Source organism: Misgurnus anguillicaudatus, chromosome 20 (genome assembly GCF_027580225.2).
Source record: "Misgurnus anguillicaudatus chromosome 20, ASM2758022v2, whole genome shotgun sequence".
In the NCBI taxonomy this organism is placed as follows: domain Eukaryota; kingdom Metazoa; phylum Chordata; class Actinopteri; order Cypriniformes; family Cobitidae; genus Misgurnus; species Misgurnus anguillicaudatus.
Window position 1 is genome coordinate 36,448,226 of NC_073356.2, and position 27,872 is coordinate 36,476,097.

The window sequence follows — 27,872 nt, forward strand, 5'->3', positions numbered from 1 at the left end:
TATCATTTATCTGTGTGTTTTTCAGACACTCTTGATTCTAAATATGAACTCTTGGAGAATAAAGTGCTTGGGCAAGGTGGCTCTGGCAAAGTATACAAAGGGATCAGTATTTATATCGAACACAATGTTTTCTGAAATTTGTACGTCCACTTGATCTAAACGATTTAAAGTTTGTAGATTCTCAAACTTTAAAGTTATTTGTGCAGTGTCAGATGAGCCGCTTCAGTCAGCTCAAGAGAAATTAACTTTGTTGTTTTTTCTCTTTACAGGTTGCCATCAAGCGAATATACAAACGAGACAATGAAAGAACTCTTAAGATTGTAAGTTGTCATAAAATTTGATGAAGTGAACTAAACAGAAAATAAACAGTATAGCGATTACGCACCAATACAACATATTTTTTTCTCCAGCCAGGATACCCCGAACCGCTAATTACGGAAGTGGCGCTGATGCGCCCTTCTGCCCCAATGTCATAGAGATGTTTGACTGGTATGAGACGAGACAATTTTACAATCTCGTGTTGCAGTACCCTCTGCAAAGCATATCCTTGAGGCGTTTTGTTACTCGTCAAAGAAAACAATGTGAAAATACAGCAAGACATCTCATGCGTCAGGCAGTACTGGCAGTGAAACACTGTCTGGATAATGGAGTTTTCCACACAGACCTCCATCCCAGAAACTTCCTGGTACAGGAATCAACATTGGGCCTGAAGTTAATTGACTTTGGGTCTGGACATCTTCTTAAACGTGATGGCTGTAAGTCCTACGAATTTAGAGGTGAGCTGAATTTTTTTATATAGCGGAGTATTGAAACCTGCTGTCAGTGCAGGGTCATCTTTTACAAAATGACTCAACATGATGTTTTGTGTACAGGAGCTCCATGTTGCACCCCATCTGAGATCCAAACAGGCAGTAACGTCCACGCCATGCCAGCAAACGTCTGGGCCTTAGGTGCTTTGCTGTACTTCATGGTGGTTGGAACTTTTCCCTTTCCTTTAAACAACTTTTATTCCGGGAATCTGAAAAAAAAAAAACGAGAACGGTTTATCAAAGGTTGAATGAAAATGACTGATCAACATGCACACACAAAGCCTCAAATCCACAATAAATATTATCTGAGGATACAGTCTGTCTGGCAAGATGATTTTATTGTGTTTAGCTAAACAGTCATTTAGTGGCTTGCCAATGTATTACATCACTGTGCCATCATCTTAACCTGAGGTACTGTCTGTCTGTGACCAGGGGCCCTTTAAATGATAGACAACCAGACTTTTTTACAGTATCATTAAGTGACAACAAAAGCATCTCTTTATGCCATGAGTATTATTGCCATTTGTGTGTAATGAGGACTAACCAACTCTCTCCTAAAACTTGTACAGAAATCTATGATCTGATAAAACAGTGCATGGCCCTGAATCCAAGTGATCGTCTGACGCTCAAGCAGATCTTGGATCATGACTGGTTTAACACTGAGTCTAATGAAGAAGAGCTGCTCTTTTACAAAATGAGGTAACAGACCGAATAGGAAACTACATTTTGCAGAGTACATGCTTTGTCTTTGTGTAGTTAGTTGTATAGTAAAATTGTTTTGAAGCTTAAAGGGATACTTCACCTATTTAGCATTCAGCTTTGTATCTGTAGAAACCCGGCAGTATTACTGAATGACCATGTTTCCCTCCAACATTTCCCCCTGAGAGGAGAGATATCTGCATTTTGGTTCTGCAAAAAAGTCCTCCGATGATGCAAAAATCGTCATATTACATCATCGGAGGACTTTTTTGCAGAACCAAAATGCAGATATCTCTCCTCTCAGGGGGAAATGTTGGAGGGAAACATGGTCATTCAGTAATACTGCCGGGTTTCTACAGATACAAAGCTGAATGCTAAATAGGTGAAGTATCCCTTTAATGACTGAAGGAGAGAGGAATGATGGGAGATGCTGTTTTCATGGATGAGGTAATGAATGAATGCTTTTTTAACTGTACGTTTGATCACATTATTTAATGCCAACATAATGAATAAGCTGCAAGGCACAACAGCTGTGTGTTAGATGTTGTTTAACCAACACTTTTCTACAACCGGAAACCAAGAATAGCATGGACATTAACTCTTTCCCCGTCAAGAGAAAACGCTTCCCCGCCAATGACGAGATTTTCAGTCTTTCCGTAATACCGCTATTATCCACCAGGTGGCGCCCTTCCGCAACTTTTTAAACCCGGAAGTATTGCCCTATGGCAAGCTGCTGCATGTCCGTGTCTGTTTTAAAGATCGCTCTGAATGGGATCTCTATGAAAACTCTGTCGCAAACATGGAATTATCTCTGCTTTTTGCTCAAAATGTAGTGTTTTTGCAGAAACCTACCCATATTCAAAAGCTGATTACAAAAGAACTACTCAAGGTAGGATTAAACAGTTTTTTTTTTTGAAAGCAGAGGGTCTGGTCATTTGGTATATTGTATGTTTATATATCTGAAGAAGAAAATTTTCTGGAAGGCATTAAACTTTGGTGAAAATCATGAAAAACGCTGGCGCTGGCTGGCAACTTTTAAAAAAAATGCTGGCGGTGAAAGAGTTAAAAGGGCCACAATTACAAGAGAGACGAGCCATTATTTAAAACAGGAATTTCTCAGGAATAACACATTTTTGGGAACTTACAATATAATGTAAGTACACAACTGCAACAGGGTATATGCAGGAATCATAGAGATGAATTTACTACCTTTTACTACCTTTTTTGCCACCCCCACAATATTTTTTTACTACCAACATGACATCAAGCAGCAGTCGTTTTTTGAGGGTGAAGACCATTCAATCAGAAGCACATGCGGTCACGCGATTGCCCGTCTGGTCTGAACTTAGTCTCGCGTGTTTTTCGCTAGCCTGGTGCAACCAGACTCTCGTACATTCATTTCATTTGTACATGAGGAAAGATATATGCCGTTTCTCAATCCGAAGACTGTAGTCTCTAGAGGTCGAATTTGCAAGCTGCGTACGTCATCAAGACTTATAACATTAACAATAATAAAGTTGACTGTTATTCTTTGTTAATCATACATTGTTGTAATATGCTTATGAATTGCAAATGTCTGAAAATAATAAACCAGGCTTGAAGACATAAAGCAGCGACCTCCGGAGGCCTTTAGATTGAGAAACGTCTGTTCTCTCTTGGTCACGAAAAAGTATCAATCTGCGCTACCAGTACAAAATCAGAACACGTTTTCAGCACGGCTGGAAACATTATAACCCCAAAAAGGTTTGTCACTTGTTGTTTCATGAGTGGAAGTGCTACAATAAACACGCAGAAATGCGCCAATCTCCTGTGTGAAAAATTGCCAAGCACATACGCACAGTTGCTTCACGTGACCGCGCCGCTTCCCTCCTCTTCAAAGCACGTGGGCGCTTCAGAGCGTCTTTCGTTGCTAAGTAACCTAAGCATTGCTTGACGCCGATGAGCACCCACCGGCAGAGAAAGAATTCGGCGCCTATAAACACGCACTATATATCTGATCATAATTTTGATTTTTATATTTCAAAATATATTTATGCATTATGTATAAGACGTGTATGCATCAACGTGCGCATACGCACATGCGCCCCCCCCCCACACACACACACACGCACACACAAAATCAATCTATAACAACCGCGGTGAATTTGTGCATTACTACCGCCATGGTAAAAAACTGCCACCGTCACAGCCCTAAAGTATGCAAAGTAGGGACATGAAATTGTAAACATTTGGAAACTGCTCAATCCTCCAGAGTTGCCGATGGCAGCTTTAAGCTTTTGTGACTGACCACGCGTACAGCAATGTGACGTGGCCGCGTAACCTCAAATGAGAAAATACTACGGGTTAAGTGTGTGCGCTCAATCTGCACTGCTTAAACTTCAACTCCGACTCACTCATGTCCTGTTAGCACCGTATATATTTTTAAACTATGCTCGATGAAGTTAAAACAATAAAATCGACACATTCATTGCCCCTTTAAACATAAATTCTAACCACTGTTTCCTGATGTCCTCTGTGGAAGGCCATAAAGTGCTATTTTGCACTCGCATTCAAAAATACAGCATCTACTCGACATATTTAATCCCTTAAACGATTAAACAACACTCGAAACAGGGACTCCCAACCTCCACCATTTCCGTTCTCTTTGCCATTTTTGAGGGCGTAACCAAGCAAAGCAGAGAAGGCTGAACTATGATGTGGTCTTGTCTACGTCACCAATCCCAGGAAGTAAACTGTTGCCTACAATCCAAGTGTTTTTTTGTAGTCCTAGAACGTTGTAGATGATAACTCGCGTCATCGTTTTCTTTGAGGTATGTACTTTTTAAGAATCCTTAACATGTACTAATACACACAAAAGGATGTTTAAAAACGTGGTTCTCATAATAGGTGCTCTTTAAGTAATCAATACTGATGTACGTATTACTATAATCACAGGTGTGAATAGAGTAAGCCTTACCTGGATATGGTAACCAGACTTGGAGAGGTATGTGTTGCCTGGGCGTAAAGAGGCCTCTTTCGCTGTCCTCCTTCAGCCTGTCTGCAGATGGGATGCCATTGAAGTCTTCCCACAGGGAAGACCCAGCCTTCCAACTCCACCTGCAACACACCACATTTAGTTATTTATTTTCCATAATGTGGTGGGGGTTAGTACCCAAGGGATTTTGTGAAATGCATTAACATTGCTTGTGTATGTTGTGATTTTACGCTTACGGAATAGTCACTCTGCAGCAAGGTAGTGGCAGACGCAGTCTGGCTGTTGGAGGTCGATGGCGGCTCCTCGGGGCAAGCATCAGGGGGAGACTCACCAGGTGCTGAGGACGGCAGGAGCATCGGGTGCTCTGGATGCACACTAGACGTTGGCTGCTCTGGATGCTAATCAAACGCAGCCTTGCTGGTGGAGAACAGGCGGGGCTTCTTGTGCTTGCTGCGCTTTGCCTTCTTGCTGGTACGCAAAGGAGACTGCTCAGGATGCTCTGCAGTTGCTGGCACGCTGGTGGAGAGTGGCAGCTGTTCAGGACTCCTGGCGGACACATGCTGGCTGGTGGAGATGGGCAAAAGCTCCCTCTGGCTCTCAAAAGTGACGAGGGCATCCACCAAGACCATCCATAGCATCATCTGACCATGACGACTGGGAGGTGGCAGCTGCTGCAGGGAAGCTGGATTTATTTAACCTTTATTTATTTAACACACCACACTCCTTACCTACTTTATTTACATTTTCTTGCATTTGTACATACATACTAACTAGAGCCCGACCGATTTATCGTTTTGCCGATTTTATCGGCCGATATGATTATGTTGCAGATATATCTGTATCGGCATATAAGCAGCAGAAATGCAGCCAATATGAATGTTTCTTACAGAACACAATAAATGCTTTTGAAAGATGTAAGTACTTATTTGTCCAGCAGATTTTGCTCTATTGGTTGTTAATGGTGACCAGGGCCGGAGTGAGGCCACTTTTCAGCCCGGGAGTTTCAGGCCCAAGACCGGCCCACTTTTTCCATAGTGTTATTCCAAATTAGCACTTTTTTAAAACTGGATAAATAAAGCAACAGTTCAGCTCTTACTATAGTTTCTATTAATATCATGGTTAAACAAATAAGGTAAAAGTTAAATAATATTTCACTTAAGATGAGAAGTTAACAAAAATATTCCCCTAAAAAAGGCTGTCTTATTTTTGACCAATAATGGGTAAATATTGGACTAAATATTGGACAGAACACGCTGGGTTAAAAATAACCAAATGTTGGATTGTTGTTATGCAACCATGGATTATAATAACCTAACAGTTGGGTTAAAACAACCCAACATTGGGTAAATTTTAACCCAGCAGCATGTTCTGTCCAATATTTACCCATTAGGGATCAAAAATAATACAGCCCTTTTTGGAGTGTATTCCATAAGAAAAGGTTGATAAATTATTAGCATTGCTAATGCTATGAGGGCTATGATTAATCAGATGCAAATAGAAATATAAAACCCAGTCCTAATTTAAAAAGAAAACAATTTGACAAAAATATGAATCCAATATTGGGTAAATTAATATATAGCATAACAAGTGATTTATAAGCTTTTTTTCGGCTGGTCATTTTTGACTGGGAACACAAAATGTGTTATATGGTCTTCTGAACACAACCTGATGGTTAAATAACTTTAATTCATATTGTTTACTCATTGCCTCCTCTTTTTCAGCGGGGAACTGGCTTATCTGCTGCTCAGAAGCTGCTTGCATAATATTTGCAAAGTCTATGAATCGCTATGTATACACAAAAGGCTAATATTTTAACAAAAAAAAATGTTGGCTTGTAAATAGTTTGACAACTGTAACTTATTAGCCGAATAATTACGTTGCTAATGCTAATCATTACTAGGCTTATTTCTCTTTAAGTTACTTGTTGTTGTCCTCTTGAAAATAAATCTGTAAGTTTGGCACATTTGGCAGCATCATCCTCCAATGGATTTTTTCTTCAACCTGTTTTTTATGCCCTCCTCCTCTCAGACGCGTATTGTTACGGTAGGGCCGGCCCAGCCTACCGGAGAACAGTTTTCTTGGACGTGATATGGACCGAACCAACTCTATGGGAGGGGAAAACTCCTTCACATGGTAAAACCCATGCAGAGGCTGCGCGCTGCAGTGTCAATGGGAAACGTGTGAAGTGTCATTTAAGAGAAGATAGACTCACTAACGTGACAAATGTAAAAAAAAAAAAACTCGACCGGCCCAAAAGTGAAGCGGCCCACCGGGAATTCTCCTGGTTCTCCCGATTACCCACCCCGGGCCTGATGGTGACCCAGGTCACTCACTGTAGTGACACCAGCCAACCCCAGTCAGTCTCTCAGTTCAGGTGGCGGCAGTCATGTGGTGTCTTCACAACATTTTTACACCTGGTATTAAGACGTTCGATTGTATTATAAGTGGACGAGAGAGACACACATTCCCGTTTACATTTGGTGTTTTTAATCTGTCTCTTTTGTCAACTTGTGAGTTGTTTAAAACGCAAGCGGGAAAAGGACGCGCGCAGTTTGTGGGAGTAGCTGCTTGTGTTGTTACTTGACATGCTCATTTCAAAGCAATTGATTAAACAAGCTCGCGCAACTTTACACCCTCGCTAAATAAAAGAGGCGCAGAGCAGACTCTTTAGTTTTATAAAACTTTAAAGTCCCGGCAGAACACTGTGGGTTCGCGTCACAAAGTTGTGCAGTACATTACCCTACATCAGTATGTTGTCAGACAGGCATTGTCTTCTTAAAGGCGGAGTCCATGATGTTTGAAAGCCAATGTTGATATTTGAAATCACCTAAACAAACACGCCCCTACCCCAATAGAATCTGGACCTTCTGTTGATAGACCCGCCCCACACATACGCAACCCGACATTTGATTTGATTTGATTGGCTAGAAGTGTGTTTTGGTAGTCGGCCCGTCTCCTTCTCCAAAGCGTTTTTCAAACATCGTGGACTCCGCCTTTAACGGTAAGTTGCTAACTAATTTGTGAAGTACATAACTTTCTGTAGTTAATGAACAATTACTCCATAAGTTTCCTTTTCAAGACAAGTTCAATATAACGTTATTCTCGTTAAAACTGCCAATGATTTAACTTATACATATATATATTTTTTTCTGTTTGTGTTTTAAAGTTATTTATAATAAGTCAAGTTTACTGTTTTATGCACTTATATCAAAATTATTTTGGATAAACAAGTTTATTGTTAACTTGTTAAACACACCTACCTATATAACAAATCTTTGTCACGTCATTTTAAGTGTTGGATCACCACATTTGTGAGTGATCATTGCAAAAAAATGATTTATTTATATCTAGTATATTCTGTTAATGTATATAGTGTATTCTATGTACAGTACTGTAGTATAATATACTGTAGTATATGTGTACTGTACTATAATATACAGATAAAGAATATCAGCCGATATACCTTATCGGCCTTTTACCACCTAATATCTGTATTTGCATCAGCCAAAAAAAAAACCATATCGGTCGGGCTCTAATACATACCTGTACATACCATCGTGTATATTGTCTTTCAAAAATATAAATTTTTTACATACAGATACAATCTATTTTATGCATATTGTGTATTTTACTCATTCTAATTGTATTATTTTTATTGTCTGTGTCCTGTCACACTTATTTTGTGCTGTAGAAGCTTCTGTCACCAAAACAAATTCCTTGTACGTGCAACCATACCTGGCATCAAAACTCTGACTGATCCTGGTTCTCTTCTTGAAGAATTGGAAGTGGCGGAAGGAGGAGTGGCATCCGGTGGAGGCTTCTGTGAATTACAGGGAAGTTTCAGCTTTGAGGTTTGTCTTAACATGGAATGTGTTTAGTAACAATCATGGCTGTTTAAATTCACTGTAACCTACCTCTCTATCGAGAATGTAGCGCCTGAAGTGCTTCAGGGACTTGGTGGTGATGTCCTCCTCCTTCATCACCAGCCACTGCTTTGTAGAGGTGTACGCCTCCTGCGCCATTTTCCTTTCTAGGCCGGTCCTAGCTTGCGGAACGTAAGGTCAACGGTTTTTATTTATATAGCACCTTTACACAACAAGAAGGTTGACCAAAGTGCTTCACAAGCAAAACAACAATGCAAAAAATTTAACAAGCAATTAAAATAAGGTAAAAACAGAACAAATCACAATCATATATACATCATAACACCACAGCTTATAGCATTTTAAAATTACCTACAAAATGTACGTAAACGACCTGAAGCGGCCCTGCCCATGAATGGCCCTATCCACGTTGACCTCGAGGTGGCAGGAGACCGGAGGGAACAGCTGCACATACATCAGAATGAGGTTATTTACCCACCGGTCATTAATGGGGTTTTTTTTCAGGATGCCGGCATTCTTTTACATGCAGATCAACGACACTGAAATGTCACATAATATACTTAATTTATGGAAAAAGGAATTATGAAAATTTTGTTTCTAATTTGTGCAAAATACTCACTACTTAATGTAGCCAACATCATCATCATTTTTGACCAGCCATTTAAAGCTTTGGCCATTGTATTTTCCAAAGGTCAAATGAAGCTGGCCGAGATACTGCTCCTCTGATGGAGTCATGGTGAAGTGCCGACATCTCTTTTTAGCTGAAGACACAGACAAGCACAAAAACATTATATGCTGCAGTGTAAACACAGGGTGGAAACACATCAACTGCCCTAGTGCCAAGATATATGTAGATATACCTTCCTCACAAGCCGCCTTTTGGTCCTCGACTGTTGTCTTTTTGAAGCATGTGTTTCGATTGGCCTCCTTTGTTCCCCTGAGAAGGCATTGTTGCCTATTTTTTGGCACAATTGTGTCAAAAAAGCTTAGCTTGGGCAGCAATGGATCCATCTTCTCCTGTAGGAAACAGCCTGTTATAACCATCATATAATGATAAAAAAATATTCATACCATGACAAATACAGAAGGTCAAGATTTAGGTTAGGGGTTTATCTAGTGATGGTCGTTTTCGAAGCACTGCTTCATGAGGCTTCGAAACATTTACAAATCTTTTGTTTCGAATCAGTGGTTCGGAGCTCGTTTCAAACTGGCCCAAGTCACGTGATTTTAGCAAACGAGGCTTCATTACGTCATAACTGTTTCGAAACGTTTCGAAAATCCGACGATTCACCACTAGGGGGAGTTGATCACATGACAGTGTCTAATATGTTTCGGGAACTCGGGCCAGTTTTATTATAAAAGTTCATAAAACATTTATCCTTCTGACTAATAACACTTCCATTTTGTCTTTTTATTGTTTACAGATTTAATGACAAAAATGTGCATAATTAAAAGAGTAGTTAGTTTTAATAATTTGTTTGTCCTAAATAAAACTAAAAACACATAATACACTTTTAACTATGTCTTAATTAAGTTAAATAATTTTTTTTAACATATTTTAATAAAAATCTTGATATTATTTTGTAAAAAAAAAGTGTAAAATGTTTGGCCATATCTGCTTTACACTATTTTGACCAGCAGGGGTCGCCAGCGTGTGTGGTGTTTCGAACTGCTTCGAAAAACTGAATCAATTTTCGAAGCAATTGGTTCAATTGATTTCGAAGCTTCGAAAAGCTTCGTTTCTTCCATCACTAATTTGAACATGTCCACAAAGAAAGGCTTGTTTTTGTCTTTTACAGTTTTTTTTCTTTAATGACAGACAGCCATTTGTGTCCTCTATGGACCCCAGAGTAACATTTTTAATTGACGCACAAGGATTAATTTCAGTTAATGTGGAAAATACAGTTTTTCCTGTTTCATTTCTACTTTATTACTTCACTTTGCACTTTAATGTTTTGAATTCTTTATGTGTGCATTTATCTGTGTACAGTACACATTATAAATGCACAAAGTCAGGTGAAAATTTAAATTCTATGCTATTTATTGGGCAAATGAACGTTAATGATACTTATTTCCCTCACTGTACAGTATTTTACATGAGGTGATATAGAGATTTATAGACTCTGCTTGATAGTGACTCTAGCAACTTGTCAACCCACCTGTGGTCTGTGGACGTTGGAATGAACGATCTATTTACTTCTCCTTTCGGTGATTTTGGCAGTCTCTAAAACGATAACTCCGAATTCTTGTTAATCTGTTAGTACGGTCTATCGCACAACAGCTTTTCCCCATTTCGACGCGTTTTCACCGTGTTTTCGCCGATGTCACGCTCAAAATGCTGCAGCTCGGTCTTCAGTCACTCAGTGGCCGTAACCGCAGTCCCTCTCGCCGACGGTGAGGTTAAAACGCCGGGTTATAGCGAGGGATTATTATTAATTTTAAATAAACGTAGAGCAAGTAGCTAATCAGTGTCTGCTCGTTTGTCAGCTGGACGGTTATGTTACCAACCGTCACATTTGACTCACGTCATAACCGTCATCACCGGCAGACCCCTAAAACTTTGCATCATTTAAAGCTAAAACTCAAGATTCATGTTCTGAGCTTGTTTTTGCAATCAGATCACTATAGTGAAAACAATTAAATGAAACGCAGACGGAAGGCATAAAATGAAAGTCAGTAAAGGCTAACTTACTTACAAATCACGTCATATGGTTCTGATCATTTGCAACGTAAGGGTCCACAAATCCTGAAAGATCATCCTTTGTTTGTATGCGCGCTTCCGGTATGATCGATCATGTTTATTTAAAAAAAAAAAATCGATTCTTATCACTAAAAAGTCACGTCTTCCTGCTCTGTGTTTTAATACGCCTGTTTCTGTTTCGTCCAATCAGATAAGGTTTGATAACTTAAAAGCACATGAAGCGGACATTGGGTAAGCGAGGTGTCATTTTGCACACCTTAGCTTTTGACAGGATAAAGTCAAAATGAAGCCAGCCAATGCCTATGCAGCAAAATATTGATTGATGGGGTAGTAACCAATCACGAAACGATTACAGGGATTCAATTTGCGTATGTAAAATGCGTCATCTGCGCAGATCTGCACATACACGTAGGCGTGCGTGCTACTTGTAATACTTGTATTTCGAATATCTGGTTAGCAATGGTGGGGAGATGGGTATAAACGGAGGTCGGAGCCAGCTGCAAATGGGTGGGTAAGCAGCAAGTGGGTGGAGCTTTACCCGCAGGTGGGCTGTACAAACTTCCAGAGGATTTTGATTGGTTTATTTATATCACCTGTAGCAGCTATTGGTTTATGCTCCTCAGTTGGTGGCGCTAATGCGTAAGTTTTGTAGCGATCGATCAGAAAACAAAGAAGAAAACCGCTTTCACATGTCAGCGTGCTGTTGAAATGAAGGGGTAAGCTTGCTGTACAGTTTTTAGTTTTGTAAAAAAGCATTATAAGTTCTATGAATTATGAAGCATTATGAAGAAGACCATTTTATAATGCCGTTTGTACGCTGTTTTTAGTCTTGATGTATTAAAAAAGATAAGGGTAAAGTGCATCCAGATACATTTCTGTAGTTTTTTATTAGCACACAAATTACAAAATCTGTAACGTGGATGACAAAATCTTTTCTGCATTCCATTTCTACAATTTGCTCTCCAGATTATGGATTCTGAAGACCATAATAATAAGGTATTGTGGCTGTGTAATTTTTGTACGTTTTAGGTCTGCATTGATTTTCAAATTGTAAATGTCTTAAACGTTTTATAAATGGATTTGATATTACAATAACGTTACAACTCCTAATTTAATTGTACAATGCATGCAATTATTTTAAAACTTTTCATTTTTTAAAGTTTTCATTGTAGTTAATGCCTTTTTCTGCGTAATCCATAATGTAATGTAATGTAATGTAATTGAAACATTTGTTTTTTTTAATATCATAATTATTTTATAAAATGTATTACTCATAACCATCAGTGAAATAAATGTGAAACGCATGTTATTGTGTTTTAAGTTCACTTATCAGTAAAAGATATTTTTTTATGTTCCACATGACTATGATCACAGCTTCTGCTGTAATGTATAAAGTTCTTAATTTACAAGTTGTTGTGTGTTTATCACATCAATTAATAATTTATGGTGTGTCTGATTTCATTACTAGGACAATGCAGGACCAAGGCTGTCAAATAACTGGAGTGATTGTCTTGAGGGCAAGTACGTACTGTAAATGAGGAACATCGAGATGAAATCAATTGCTGTTACCCATTTAACTTTTTTTGGTGTGTCTTTGCATATTATAGTATGCACTGTATGTTATTCTGGGACAGAAGTTTGACTTCACTGAAGTAAGTATTTATTTTTGTAGCTATATTCATTTTAATATAATTGAAAATTGTACTCATTCATTACTTAATGTACACAGGTAAACATGAAGAACATAGGAAAATGGTGGTGTGCCATCTTGCTTGAAAATTAAGTAAGTGTGAAAAAAATTAGCTGTACTTTTAACGTGGTGTTTTAAGAAATTCTTAAAGAAGTGAAGAAATCTTGTTCAGTCTGTAAACTGTTTTGGGAAGACATGGAACGGAATGATTTAGTGACTCGCTCATAACACTATTTCAGTAAAAATATATTCTGCAGACCCTTTGAGTAAAAAGAAGTAGCAAAGTGTTTCAGTGATGATAAAAATCAGCAGGTGTAAACACTACTTGCCCTATCAAACTCCTTTAATAGCTGTTCTTAATACTATTAGGGGTTGGCAAGATTTTGAAATGTTTTTGTATTCAAATGTTGTTGTATTCATTGGTGAATAATTTAAAATTGGACCATTAATTAGATTTTTTTCTATATTTACAAAAGTCTTTACTGTAATTTGTAATCAATGTAATGCATCCTTGCATTTAATTAATTTTGATATTGAACTTGTTCTATTTCTTACTTTATTTGTTTTTGTTGCATGATAATCAAATTGTGCAAGACATGGGAGAAAGAGAAAATGAGCTGTTGTAGCTGGTATTGTCAGCTTTTTATATTTTGCTGATATTTTATGTCAAATAAAAAATTAATGGATAATTTTATCACGTTTTAATTCTAATTCTCTTTCAGAAGAAGAAGAAGAATGCTCTGCACTCCCTGAAACCTACGGGAAGAAAAAAAATGAACTTGCATATGAAAGTAAGAACTTTGATATAAAACAAAATACATATACTTTGCTGGGTTTCAAATTATGTAACTATAATATTGGTCATCTAATTTTAATTTACTTCATTTCAGCAGACCAAACCGCAGTTGTGCCCTTTGTTTTTAGCAAGGTATGCACAATCAATTGCAATGATGATTTAAAATGTGTATCATAGAACAATTTTAATACACTTATATTTTTCTTTAAGGATGAGCTGTTAAAAGATGATGACCCTCCATCAAGCTTTATCTTCAAGGTAGTTGAATGTTATATAATGTGCTTTTTTTAAAAATGTAACGGCCTGTGCTAACTTTTCAGTTATCAGGAGCGTTGCTGAAGAACATAGTTGTTCTTCAAGAAGAAGATGCTGCCTACACGACCCTGTCATTGGCTTGCTCAAGGTTCAGGGACATAGTTGGTGATGACAAGTTCAAGAATCAGGCACACTTCTTATGGCTAGAAAGTAAATATTGACATTAAAAAATAAAATGCATAACAAGAACATCATTGATAATGTTATGTGATTTTTTCACCTCGGGTGTTACATGCTGGAAAAAAGACATCTCACTACAAACAGCTCTTCTGGAAGATGTACTCATTCTCCACTTGTTTGGAGTGTGGGTTTGAGTACAAATGCTGCACACCTGGTACTTTTTGTGTAAATTGGTGATGAATAAACTAGTTGTTAGTCTAGAGGAAAACTAAAAATCTAATTTACTTATGTCATCCCTTGGAGTTTAAAAGTTCTGGACACCATTCAATTGACCTACAGAACTGAGAAATTATTCCTAATGTTTGTAAATGTTCACTGTCAACTATAAACCCTAGTTCTTATTGTGCTTCTTGTGTATCCATCAGGTTATGCTGGGAAGGGAAAGCGAGGTGAACTCCAGGGCATTTATTCAAAAACCTTCCACCCTGGATTTTGCAGATTTGACTGCATGCAGATCAGTTCTAATGAGCTGATATAGTTTCCTTACAAAGACTAAAAATAATAAAATAAAACAAACACTTTTGCAATCAATTCTGAGTGACTTGTACATGATTTTGTTCATTGAAAAAATAATTTAAATGTAATATATGTGTAACACACATTCAGAAAAACATTAGTCTGCTATTTAAAAAAAATGCAGTAAAGATGGATGGTAACTTTATTTTACATTAGCCACATGTTTTTCATGTATTTTCACATTCACTTAACTAAGTCCAGTTGCATCACATTTTAATATGTTCATTTACTTGATATTGTAGAATATGGAGCTTCAGAAATGTGTTTGAATAAGGCCTACAGCCTGATGAATTTAAACCGCCATCACTTTAAGTGTAAAAAAGGTGTAAAAACGTGACCTCATCATTGACAGTGAGTGGTATTGGACACACACAATAATAACAAAGCTGTAAGAAATCCGACCATGATGAGGAACGTGATATTTGATCGTTTATTTTCATTACTGTCGCTACTTCCTGCCATTCTCATTCACCGCCGTCCCATTTGCGGCGTAAACTCCTCCTCCTTGCACATTTCTGAAATTCCTCCTACTTGCGGCATAAACTCCTCCCACTTGCGGCGTAAGCTCCTCCCACTTGCAGTCTCCGGGCTGCAGCGATACATACATGATGGTGGGTGATAGTAATAAATCACAGATACATAGATAAACGTGACCAAAGAGTATAGAAGAACAAGAGGCGAAACTTTGAGGCGTTTTTGAAAACAGCGCAGCGCAGCCGCCATTTTGAATGAAAATTCTCACAGCCAATTCATTCTCAGCGAATCTCACAACCAAATCATAATCGCAACAGTAAGTTTCTTAGATTAAATTTTTTTCACTTGCTACACCTACAGTAAATGCTGTATTGTCTTGTATGTATGTGTTGTGTTGTTGTTGTTATAAGTTGTGTAATCCAATCATTAAATAGATACACATTTGAGATTTGTTTTTTCTTGCTTTATTATGTAATTCTATTTTATGCTACTTTATTATTAGTTAACAACTCCACTAGGTATTAAATATATTTTTTGTGCATATTAATCCCCTGGATCCCACTACAAACATGATAATCTTATAGCCCTGCTGAAACCATTAGCTTTTATCATTAATACCACTACACTGTAGCGTGTTTTGGGCCATATTCCATTAGAATATAATTCCTGCAGAATCTCAAAAACAAAAAATACAACATCTGTGGCTGCAAGCAATTAAACGTGCAGACTGGGACAATGCAAAGATCAAAGACGCTTATGTTTGTAGTGCTCACTTCATTTCAGTTAAGTCATCATTTTTCAGCCCTGTTAGATTAAACTAGAAAGCCTAAAGTGTATGAACAATTTGACCCCATGCTGCGCGCGCATCCAATATTCATTCAATGTTTACAAACCTTGAAGGGGTATATAATTGCCACTTTTGGACAGTGGCTGTGTTTTTTTTTTTTACTTAATCCATTTTGAGCAATTCTGATGTATGTATGTGTGGATGAAGACTTGTCTAAATATCTGAAAATAAGCTGTAAAAAGGGATTAATGATCACTAGTCTGATTGTATGTTATTCTGTGTTATCATCATTCAGTTTGGATATGATCTTTAATGTACTTTTTTGTTTTACAAAGTAGCTGATATTGCCATAACGACAACAAGAAGCTAGTGGATAGTGTGGGGAAGTCGCTTGTTCGCAAACGACACATCACTTCTAGTCGACTCCCAAGTCGCTCTCATTCCAAAATGGCGGATTCAAAGGGCTGCTGCTGGGCGCTGGTGTTGCAATGGAACGTTCTATTGGCTTTCACTTCTTGTTAATATAAGTTCTTTGACATGACACCAGCGTTTACTGCATGTTCTTATTCGGTCAGTTACAACTCAGGTGCAACTCAACTCTAGCACCACCAACAGGTAAGGAGTATATAAACACATTACTATACATTACATCTCTCCCTTTAAAGCAACACTAAAGATTTTTTGCTCTTTGCTCCCCCTACAGGTTGGAAGCGGAATTGTCCATTACCACTGTCGTAAATAATTCTTCGCCTCCTCCGAAATGAAACCCTTCCTTTTCTTTGCAGGCTCCGCCATGATGACAATTGAAAAGCTGAAATAACGCTAGGTAATGGTGTCTTTCTTTCATATGTACCTGCCGAGTATGCTCCACCCACAGCCTGCAGGATTCTCCACTGTCGTAAAGCAAGTTTATGTAGTTTTCACTCGAACTACAGGACCGCGACCGCGACCCCGACGGTTGGAAACTTCTTTAGTGCGGTTTTGGCCAATAAAGGGCTGCAAAGCGAAATGTGAAAGTGCCGTTCACTCTGTTTCGAGTGGATGAATGAACTGAACTTTTTTGGAAACGTTATTTTAAGGTAAAAACACTCTTTGGTGTTGCTTTAACCCAATCAGTGGGCTCGGTTTGCTTCACAATAACTCCAAGATCCTCCATCCTTTTGAGTTTCATTTTTACCATTTTCTTTAGTGCTACCAGTATGTTCCATGGTGCATGAATGACTGGAGCAACATCTGGGTTCAGCTGTACATGGTGCAGTCCTGATACACATGCTAACCCAGAAAACACATCTTTGAATTCACTCAGTATGTCACTTTGATCCTTATTCTCTACTTTGTAAACTCTTTTAATAAGTCCTAATTTTGAGCATGCTTCTCTGCTTAAACAGCTGGTGAGTTTTCATTTACTATTTGGAATTCTAGCCCAAACTCATTCTCTTTGTAATCACATTTAAGCATGGCCTTACCCTTTTCATGTGGCCAGAATAAGTAACTAACATGCAGTTCAACTTCATCAGCAGTGTGGCCTTGTCCTATGTCGTGAACGTTCTTCTCAAACTTTCTAGATTGCGTTTTTGTTTTGGCGTTTTACACATGCGGCTAAAATGGTTCTTCCGTGAGCACTCATTACATATTTTGCCATATGCTGGGCATTTCCTTGGCTCATGTGTATATCCACATCTCGTGCATTCGTCTTCCTCTTTTCCTTTCTGCCTAACCTTAGCTTGTCTGACAGTTGAATTTGTTCTCGTAATTTTATTCGCAACTACTTCTGCTTCTTCTTGCAACACTTTCATGTGGCTTTGTGTTACTTCGTTTATGACTAACGTTAGTTCACAGAGTTAAAGATACGATCAAATTTTCTTCAGAGTTTAGATATAAACATCTCCATTGTGGATCGTTGACTGCAGATAAAAAACGTTTTGCCAGAGATGCATCGATCAGTAAAATCTTGCTATAAAATAAGATATGTATGGGAAAATATGAGTATTACCAGCAATGCTGAGCATTATAAGCACAAGATATTTGACAAACATAAGGCATTTGTAATTATAAAGCGTGTGCGCGTGTTTGTGTTTACTCCTTGTGATGTAAAATAGGACTTCAACTGACACAGATGAGGACTGAATCCGGAGTCCATTCCCAAGCGATCACATTCAACATAACAAGTATTTTGTTATAATGTACACTTTTTTTCTGAAATAATTTTGTTCTTTGGTGGGCAAATAAGTTTTGAATTGATGTAGTAGTCATGTAGTATGTAGTGCTCTTTCCTATTTTGTTATCATGTGTATTTGGAATCTCCAGTTTAAAAAAAAAGCTCACCAGAAACTAAATTTTTTGGAGTAATGTTATTATTTTTAAATTTAACGTTATCACTTCTTTATGTGCACACTAATCTTAGCTTTAGGATCAGAGCCTGAGTTGATGATCAGCTTCATGGTACCAAAAAGTGATCACATTCAAATGGCTGGGTGATTTTTTTTAAACCATGTTGGGTAAATATTGGACAGAACACACCAATGGATTAAAATTGACTCAATGCTGGGTATTATAACCCATTTATTGCATAACAACAACACAACATTGGGTCATTTTTAACCCAGCACGTTCTGTCCAATATTTACGTCCCATTATTGGTTAAAAAAATAACTAGCCATTTTTAGAGTGTTGGTTTGGTTTTGTCAACTCATTTCTAATCCTGTAACTTTGGAGATTGTTTGACTGTCTTATGCCCCAGGAACAGTAAATATACAATAGACATCCATAACCCTTCTGAACAAACCTAAGCTGGGTGGCTGGTTTTAACTGGTGTAACAGGCTGGATTTAAAGGGGGTTTGGACACTTTTCTAGCTGGTCAGGGTGAAAGACCAGCTGACCCATTAGCTTGACCAGTCAGTAAAACCAGATGTATGCAGCTTTGCCAGGCTTAAGGCACCGGCATAAACCAGCTAAGACCACTCAGACTGGTAAAGCTTTTTTTTTAATTTGAACAGCTAAAGGTGGGAGACCAGTTAAACTAGTCAACTAGGTTAGGTTGGTTTTAGCTGTTTTTCAGTAGGGAATGTTCATCCCTATACTAAAGTTATCATCATTGTGATAATGTCTTTGAATAATTTCTAATTATCATCACACAGGTCCACGTGCTCATCTCCACTCAAACACTTGAAGAGAAATGAAACAGTGACTGCAGGTTTGATCTACAGTCGCCACCTAGTGGTGATAAAAATTAATAGCATTAAGAGAAAGTCTGACTTCAACATGTTTTTGGTGGTATATGTTTCAACTTCTTTATCTTAAAGGTAAATATAACATTGAATGAAGATAATAATTAATCTGTGTTTAGATGTAGTTTAATAAAGTTCAGAGTATTAGTGAAGCAAATTTGAGAGATTTCTACATAAAATCTATCATGTAAAAAATATAATAATAAGATACAATTTTTTTAATGAGGTCTATCTCTATTTACAGTTGTATTATGCCACATTTAACCTCATAAGACCTGGATGTCACATATGTGGACATATTTTTTTTGTTTTTTGCTTGCACCATAATACTTAATTCTGTGTAACTGGAACCTGTTATACACAAACATGGACAAATACACTGCTTCATTTTCAAAGAAAAATATTTGGTTATTATATTTATTGGTTCTTCCTAACCCCAAAATAGCTGGTAGAAATTTGAAAAAAAGACAAACCAAAGCTCGGGTCTTAGGAGGTTAAACTTTAGGCTTCATGTTATCATACCAAAGATAGAAGATTGTTGCATAAAATTGGTTTTGGGGCAGGAAAAATAATTTTGGTAGTGCAGAGATATTTTCCTCTCATCTCATACAGTATTTTGTCTGTGGCGGTTCTTCATCACTCAACATGTCAAATGTCCTTTAATGTGTTTAGGAATTAATATTAAGTAGTGTTTAGTGAATTCAACCTGCAGTAAACCCAACAATATGTAACTCTGCTGATGCTTTAACTGCTGTAAGGGATGAGAGTTTATATCTAACTTTATTTCTGTTTTTGACTGACTGCCAGTGTTTAACTATTTGATATGTGTAAAGGATTTTGAGCAATGAAAAAAAATCATTTTTGTATCATGCAGTAAAATATATGATGCCTTTTGATGATTTAAATAAAATCTCCATACAATCTGAGCATGTCTGTGTTTTACTCTTGACTAATACTCTTATTCTTTTAACATTACTGGTAATTAACATAGCGCCATCTATTGCTTGTAAATGAATAATGCAATAAATCTAAATATATTAATATAAAATAGCATTTATACATACTGTAAAATAAATTAAAAAAGTAGCATTAAGACATATGAAAGAGTTTTGATATAATATTCATATATATCTAAAATAAAAACAATCCAAAAGTTGTAAATAGTTTTAATAAACAACACAAGGGACATAAAAAATAACTCAGAGTTGAGCTATAATTACAGAACAATCACTGAACTCCATGACCCCCCATATAGAACGCGCCGTTGTCATGGAACCATTATGACATCACATAATGGTTATAAAAAGGCTCAGCCAGATGAAACCGGTATCATTTGACTAATCTGAACGCTTGCCGTTGGTTGACTCTCAACGCTACTGTACAGATTAACAAGTGAATTTTGCAGACTTTCAAAAAGTTCGCAACTTTAAACTGCTCGACGCACTGTGTACATACAGACTGTTTACTTAGATTTCAACTCTTTGTGAACCGAGTCTAAACACAGTTAAGTCTTTCAGTTTTTTTCGACATGTTTCGTCCTATAACACCATTGTCTGACAAGGACATGGAAGGAGCAGATGTCGAAAACATGGATTTTATTTTACCGAATGCTGTGCCGAACTTTGACGATGTCCTTGATATTGGACTTTCGTCACAAGTCGGGCGCGCTGCCGGTTGTTTTAATCCATGTGGAGGAGAGGAGGAGGAGGATGTTTATCCAACACTTACTGAGGCGAAACGCCAAAAAGGTAAGATGCAAGTTAAAGCAAAAAGTCTGAATTTCATGTTGATAAGTTTACATACAGTTATTTTGTTGGTAATGCACGTGTACATGTAACGTTAGACACACCAGGTGGTGTTCGTGTACTTGACATTTTACTCGCCGTTTTTCTTGGCCGGCGGAATACCCAGACAAAGTTGGACTCGTTTAACAAAAAGCGACCGAAATTAATAAAACTTCCCGGAAATTTAAGATAAGAATTACGCCGTATGATTGTTTTAATATCCCTCACGAAAATTAAGCATGGGTTTTATCGTGATTACTATTAGCAAAACCATGGTAATTTTGTGGTAACAATTGTTTTACTACAGTACCGTTAACCATGTTTTTTGGTTGTAAATGTAGTAAAACCATGCTTCATTTTCATAAGGGATGTATAACATAATAAATAGTTAGCAGTAGATCATACTACTGTTATTATCAAGACTGCAAATGTGATGTTCATTTACGGAAGCCGAGGTGTACTATTTTTATTTTTGCTTGCTTGTTTTCAAATGATCACGACTTAATTTCTCATTATCTTAACAAAAGTTGTATTCTTGTTATGGGATTAAAGCTTATGTGTACTTGATATATGTACGTGAACGTGTTGTTTTGTTTTTGTAGACAGCAAAGGTATATTTTTGTAAATTAGCATGAATGAACAAATTTGATTTTACTCGTATGTGGTTGACAATTTGAGAGTGGTGGATTTAGGGACCGTCTCTAAAGTTACGCCTTAATATACACGTTTCTACTTTTTACAGCATTTAAATGGAATGACTTTTAGTCAACAAACAGTCACAAACACAAATGTGTTCATATGGTTGTCAGCTATAATGTACACTTTTACTTTTTTATATATATATTAATATAAACTGTTAAATACTATTGAAGAAGGAAACGTGTGCATTATTACTTTAGAGATGGTCCCTAAATTCACGCACATTATGGGATGGTTTCCAGGGCAGAGATTATTTTAAACCAGGACTAGGCCTTAATTTATTTAGAAAATATAACTAGTTTTAACGAACATGCCTCACTAAAACATTACTTGTGTGCATTTTGAGGCAAAACAAAGGGCCCTGATGTATTTTAAGATATGTCAGTGCAAGTTGTTTTCAGTTTGGACAGCTCACATTTATTAAAGTCTCAGACTAGTCTAATCCCTGTCCGGGAAACTGCCCCAATCATTCAACTTTATTTATTTATTAGTCTATCTACAATTTTTACATCAGCAGTTCACTTTAAAATACACTATATATTATGGACAGGAAATTACATTATGACATTTGGATTGTCAGGATAACAAGTTTTTGTTATCTCGAGATCACCAGAAAATTAAATCATGATTACGAGAAAACAAGCAAGCAAAAATAATAATAATGCATGGCCTCTCTCAGCTTCCATACAATTTAGACAAAAATAAAAATAGTAATGCAAGGTCGGCGACACCAAAGCTCCAAAAGTATCAAAAATATTTATTATTTAAAAACAGTGCATGGCATCAGGTTGTGTTTCGAGCACGCAGGCTCTTCATCAGACAAATTAACCCAGCTGATAAACCACTATTTATAGACTTACCCACAGGTAATTAGGTGTCACATGATCATACCACATTCATAAATGTTCATGTACATTTAATGTATTTTGTCATTGATAATTTCTTCTTGTGATTGTAATATTTTTTTGTGAATGTGGTATGATCATGTGCAGTGTTTCCGCTATATACATTCAACCGTGGCAGGCCGCCACGCCCAAAACATCCCCACCACGCCTGCGGTTATGTATAGAAGGGATACAGCAAACGAAATCTCGCCGGATGAGCACTGTTTTATCCTAATCCTTCACCCAAACCCAACTCTAAACACAAAATGTCACAGGATTGTAGGATGTATTTGTATCTCATTTAGCCAGAGCCGCTGTTTTTATCCTAAAAATCCTACCTCCAAATCTAATTGTAAACTTTTCAGCATTTTCTGTATCCCTTCTAGACGAAACCCACGGCGGCAGCTCGCAAAATAAATAAAGCTACCGAAATGTCCGCCCTGCCAGACTGGCTGTTTTAAAGAAATAAATTCCTTTCTGGATTCGCGTTGTTCACTCATTTATAATAAATAAATCTCCTATATAATCATTTCCCCCATGGGTTTAGTTTCATGCACAAATAGATTTAAATCAACAGATGATGATAAGCTACGTCTCTGTTTTGAGAAATAATAATAAAATAAATAAGCCTACACGAAATATGTTATAATTATCAGATTGACAATTTAAAAAGTATTTGAGTTTCTGTTCTTTTTTTGTGACGTGCTGTTAAACCAAAGCAGCAGAAAGCACGTTTTTAATGATTTTAAATAAGCACAAGGTTTTCTCCTTATTTTGAGTTTACACACAAAAAAAATTTAGTTTTCGAATGTTATTTTACTTTTATCTGTATGGCAATAAATTAAGGGTAATTTAAGTTGCAAGGTCATCACGCGTATGCTTTTCACATGCGCATATACACGGAGCTGGGCTGCGAGAAAAGACATGATTAAACTTTCGATTTAACATATTACAAGTTTTTTGGACATTCATTTGGAATCACTGTACTCATATTATCAACTTATCAGGCCTTTAGTTATTCAGAATATAGGCTATAAACGCAGCGCGTCTTCTGTGCTTTAGATCGACCCTCACAAAGTTTCACATGAAATGATAAGATGTTTGTTCAAAAACAAAAGGCTAAACACTGAATACTACTTAAATGCGACTGCAAGACATTAGTAGTCGAATCTGTTTTGAAGGAAACTTACGTATTTTTTAAGAAAATACAGTTTAGATCAAACATAGAAAAGCAGTATGCTATAAATATAAGGAAACGTAAATGACAGCATGAAAATGATAAAAAATACATGTTAGTTTACTGTAGCCTATATTCTACATAAAAAAAAATAATGTACATTTATAATCATCATGGGCGCCCCCTGCCGCCACAGCTGGAAAAAATCCTAGAGGAAACACTGATGTGACACCTAATTACCTGTGGGTAAGTCTATAAATAGTGGTTTATCAGCTGGGTTAATTTGTCTGATGAAGAGCCTGCGTGCTCGAAACATAACCTGATGCCATGCACAGTTTTTAAATAATAAATATTTTTGATACTTTTGGAGCTTTGGTGTCGCCGACCTTGCATTACTATACTACTACGTTTTTTTGGTTGAGCACCCAATTTAAATTGATGTGCGTGCTTTAGCCTGCTTATTGACAAAAATAAAAATAAAATGATGATTTCAAATGAAGGCATTAATTTATTGAATTGTAATTGCAGTGTTTGGAAGAGAGATGGATTCATTCCTACCGAATGCTGTGTTGACCTGTGACTATGTCCCTGATAACGGACTTTCGTCTGAGGTCGGCTGCGCTGCCGGTGGATTGAATCCAAGTGGAGGAGTAGAGGAGAAAATCCCAACAAGTAAGATGAAAATGAAAGCAAAATGTGGCTTTAATGCTGATAAGTTTACATACATTATTCTTAATGCACGTGCACAGATACACTCTAGGTGGTGCTTGTGTACTTTTTACCTCATTTTACTTTTTCCTTTGGCACATGATATCACTTCTCACTTCAGCATTTGCCAATACAGAAACCCAAATTTTGACATACAGTTGACATATTGTATACAGTTGAATAAACAATACATTGACTTTAAGTGACAAGTTTTAGACACATATTGATCACTTCAGTTAAAGCATTAATTTCATAACATTATTTATTGAATTGCAGTGTTGGGATGGAGATGTGATGATGACGGAATGGATTTTGTCCTTCCAAGTGCTGTCCTTGACATTGTCCCGAACAACGGACATTTGTTAGACAGACACGCCGGTAGTGCACATCCACGAGGAGGAGTAAAGGAGTTTACTCCTGCATTTGAGGAGGCGAACAGCCCCAAAGGTCAGATGGAAATTTTGTGTTCTTGACAATCTTTAAATCTGTGCCCTGTTTGTTTCTTAAAAGTTTTGTTGGCCCTTGCAGATACTGATATCTTATCTTCTAGTGTGTTTTAAACTCTTATTTTAACAGCATTATTAATCCAATAATCATTGCTGTATTTTCAGGAATTTATTATAAAGATTAGATACTCAATTACATATTTGATTAAATAATATCTGGGTGGACAGTTTGTTAAATGTGTTTGTTAAATGTGTTTGTTAAGTATTATCACTGACCACGGTTCTTTGTCATTCTCTTTTGTAATAATAATACATTTTCTAATAATTTATCTTTTTTTGTGTGTGTGTAGAAAAATGCATGAAAAAAATCTTGAACTCAATAAAGAAGGGATGGAATAATGTTATGCACCCATGCCTTCAGAATGATAAGGTGGAAACACTGATTCCTTCAGAGGTTTGTTACATCATTACATTTTACAACTATCTGTCCATTTATAGACATGTTTCCATCCAGGTTTTGTTTTCGACCAAGAGAATATGCGTAAATAAGGTTTTCAGTTCAAATGTTGATAAAATGGTGTCCGTGGTGATGTCACGAATGATAAAAGCGTATGTTTTTGTGCATCACAAAAAAACTCTGACCTTGAGCAAATTATTTACCTAATTTCTCTAATGCTATTACAATAAAAGCTTAGCCAGGTCGAGTCTGATGTTTGTGGTCTCTGTAATTTAAAATAAATGTGCTTTCACCAAAGGGACCCGATTATGAGAAGAAAAAATGTAATATTTAAAGATTAATAAACATGAATCATCTTCTGGATAAGTGATTGACATTTCAGCACTTCATGAAGTGAGAGCGGCTTAAGTTTAAGTTCAGTGCAGCTTGCGTATCCTGCGTATAGGGAGGATCGACTCTGGTGGCGCAAATCAAAACAGAAAGTTTCAGGCTACAATAAGAGCGCCCAATGTTTGCTGTTATGCGCGTGATGATCTATCATGTGACATCACATTTTTGTGTGTTAAAGCTATTTTTTGACAAAGTGTATCCAAAATATTTTTTGAGGTATTGACATTGCGTTTATGTGCTAAAGCTTTTTTGCTAAAAAGCCTTGGATGGAAACATGGCTTCTAAACATGGCTAGAAACATTTATCTGTCTGTCTGTTTGTCTGACCCACCTCTGGTCTTCTCCACAGCTTAATGCAGAAGCTATTCCTAATCTAAAGGATGATGCTGGTCTGGGGAGCTCTGAATTAAACACTGAAATCAAACCAGACAAACGAAAGGCTTTCTTTGGCTGTCTCTGGAGGGGCAAGGTGGAGTCAATGCCGACTCCACAGCTTAAAGCCGATCCAGCTATCCCTGATGTTAGGGAAGTTGTTGATCCGGCATCTCAGTCAAAGGCCGACGTTAGTCCGAAGAAACAGAAACAAAAGGCTTCAAAGAGCCGCAAATGTAACCTCCAGGGAGAAAAAGTGACTGTTGTGCCAACTCAACAGCCCAAGGCTATTTCAGATATTCCTGTTGGGATGGATGTTCCTGCTCTGGCCAGCCCCCAATCAAAAACAAAGATTCATCCGGATAGTTGCAAGACATTGAAGCAACGCATCTTTGGATGCTTCCGGAGGGGCAAAGTGGAGTCAATGCCGACTTCACAGATTGAAGTCGATCCAGCTATCCCTGATGCCAGGGAAGTTGTTGATCAGGCAGATTCTCAATCAAAGATTGTTGGCTTAAAGAAAAAACAAAAAAAGGCTTCAAAGAGCCGCTTATTTCACAACCCTTGGAGAAAAAAAGGGAAAAAAGATGCCGATCCAGCTATTCCTGATGCCATGGATGGTGCGGATCTGGCCAGTTTTGATGGCATCGCTGCAGCCAATGCCAGGCTACAGAAGATAGGTGCCATTCCAGCTAATATCGGGTTAAAAGGTGGTGGAAATCCCGACCCAAATAAAGCTACTAGGTTAAAAGAGGATAAAGCTGTCAGGCCAAAAGCTCTTGCAAATCCCAGAAATCCTGGGCAAGAAGATAAGCAAGTTGTCAGGCCAAAAGTTCCCAGAAATCCTGGCCCAGAAGTTAATCAAAATATCTTTCAACGAGCTATTAAAACACTAAACAAGACAGAACAAGTTGATCCAGTGCCTAAAGGTGAGTGTACTGACTTCATTAGTCCTAGGGTGGGTTGCACCAATATGTGAAATGGTTTCTTCATCATATTCTTCTGTACCTGGAAATGTATGCCGTACCGTTTATTTGTGGGTATATACGTGTTAACATGTACTGTAACCTTATTATTTTTCTGTCTGGTTTTCAGAAACTTTTCATTCTAAATATCAACTCTTAGAGAATAAAGTGCTTGGGCAAGGTGGCTCTGGCAAAGTGTACAGAGGGATCCGTAAATCGGATGGCACTCCGGTAATGCACTAATCGAACACAATGTTTGCTGAAATTTTTATGTCCACTTGATCTAAACGATTTAAAGTTATGTGTGCAGTGTCAGGTGAGCCGCTTCAGTCAGCTCAAGAGAAATTAACTTCTGTTGTTTTTTCTCTTTACAGGTTGCCATCAAGCGAATATACAAACGAGAGACTGAAAGATATCTTAAGAGTGTAAGTTGTCAATAAATTTAATGAAGTAAACTAGACATAAAATAGACAGTATAGCGATTACACACCAATACAATATTTTAGTTTTATCTAATTTACCATTTTTTTCCCAGCCTGGACACCCCGAACCGCTCATTACAGAAGTGGCGCTGATGGTTAAGTTAAGCAATGGGCCCTTCTGCCCCAATGTCATAAAGATGTATGATTGGTATGAGACGAGACAATTTTACAATCTCGTTTTGGAGTACCCTCTGCACAGCGTATCCTTGAGGCGTTTTGTTACTCGTCAAAAAAAACTAAGGGAACATACAGCAAAACGTCTCATGCGTCAGGCGGTACTGGCAGTGGAACACTGTCTGGATAATGGAGTTTTCCATACAGACCTCCATGCCAGGAACTTCTTGGTGCAGAAATCAACAATGACCCTGAAGGTTATTGACTTTGGACTTGGACATTATCTGAAGAATGATGGCTATAGGTCCTACGACTTTATAGGTGAGCTGAATTTTTTTATAT

The 27,872-nt window shown here is 37.4% G+C and overlaps 2 protein-coding genes and 2 long non-coding RNA genes across 11 annotated transcripts in view; 3 read left to right on the plus strand and 1 right to left on the minus strand.

Annotated features, from left to right (window-relative positions):
- Positions 1-27,872, plus strand: part of LOC129454816 (uncharacterized) — a 31,898-nt gene that overhangs the window by 1,989 nt on the left and 2,037 nt on the right. Inside the window, exons 2-8 of the mRNA XM_073858750.1 lie at positions 24,126-24,269; positions 24,582-24,752; positions 25,102-25,205; positions 25,947-26,898; positions 27,065-27,165; positions 27,309-27,359; positions 27,470-27,851. Coding sequence (XP_073714851.1) covers positions 24,126-24,269; positions 24,582-24,752; positions 25,102-25,205; positions 25,947-26,898; positions 27,065-27,165; positions 27,309-27,359; positions 27,470-27,851 — 1,905 coding nt within the window. The remainder of the gene's footprint in view (positions 1-24,125; positions 24,270-24,581; positions 24,753-25,101; positions 25,206-25,946; positions 26,899-27,064; positions 27,166-27,308; positions 27,360-27,469; positions 27,852-27,872) is intronic.
- Positions 113-11,300, minus strand: LOC129454844 (uncharacterized). 4 transcript variants are annotated; one of them, XR_012359853.1, is made up of 8 exons: positions 10,526-11,054; positions 9,227-9,383; positions 8,986-9,127; positions 8,722-8,905; positions 8,397-8,527; positions 8,218-8,302; positions 4,465-5,153; positions 113-1,018 (listed from the first exon to the last, which is right to left on the minus strand). XR_012359853.1 is itself a non-coding variant. In XM_073858617.1 (8 exons), the coding sequence occupies exons 2-7, from the start codon at positions 9,375-9,377 to the stop codon at positions 5,080-5,082; spliced, it is 672 nt and encodes a 223-aa protein (XP_073714718.1). In that variant the 5' UTR covers positions 9,378-9,383; positions 11,063-11,300; the 3' UTR covers positions 113-1,018; positions 4,465-5,079. The 4 variants fall into 4 exon arrangements, 3 of the variants coding, with proteins under 3 accessions (XP_073714718.1, XP_073714719.1, XP_073714717.1); XM_073858617.1 differs by lacking the exon at positions 10,526-11,054 and adding an exon at positions 11,063-11,300 and having other exon boundaries at positions 8,722-8,810; XM_073858618.1 differs by having other exon boundaries at positions 4,465-5,150; positions 8,722-8,810.
- Positions 11,534-14,579, plus strand: LOC129433379 (uncharacterized). Of its 3 annotated transcripts, XR_012359861.1 has the most exons (9): positions 11,535-11,783; positions 12,034-12,063; positions 12,536-12,588; positions 12,675-12,719; positions 12,797-12,850; positions 13,352-13,386; positions 13,480-13,548; positions 13,648-13,685; positions 13,764-14,579. It is a non-coding gene; the product is annotated as an uncharacterized lncRNA (long non-coding RNA). The 3 variants fall into 3 exon arrangements; XR_012359860.1 differs by having other exon boundaries at positions 11,537-12,063; XR_012359862.1 differs by lacking the exon at positions 13,352-13,386 and having other exon boundaries at positions 11,534-12,063.
- On the plus strand, positions 15,179-18,827 carry LOC129454845 (uncharacterized). Of its 3 annotated transcripts, none has more exons than XR_012359848.1 (4): positions 15,179-15,354; positions 16,161-16,440; positions 16,529-17,130; positions 17,925-18,827. It is a non-coding gene; the product is annotated as an uncharacterized lncRNA (long non-coding RNA). The 3 variants fall into 3 exon arrangements; XR_012359849.1 differs by having other exon boundaries at positions 16,164-16,440; XR_008648090.2 differs by lacking the exon at positions 15,179-15,354 and having other exon boundaries at positions 15,370-16,440.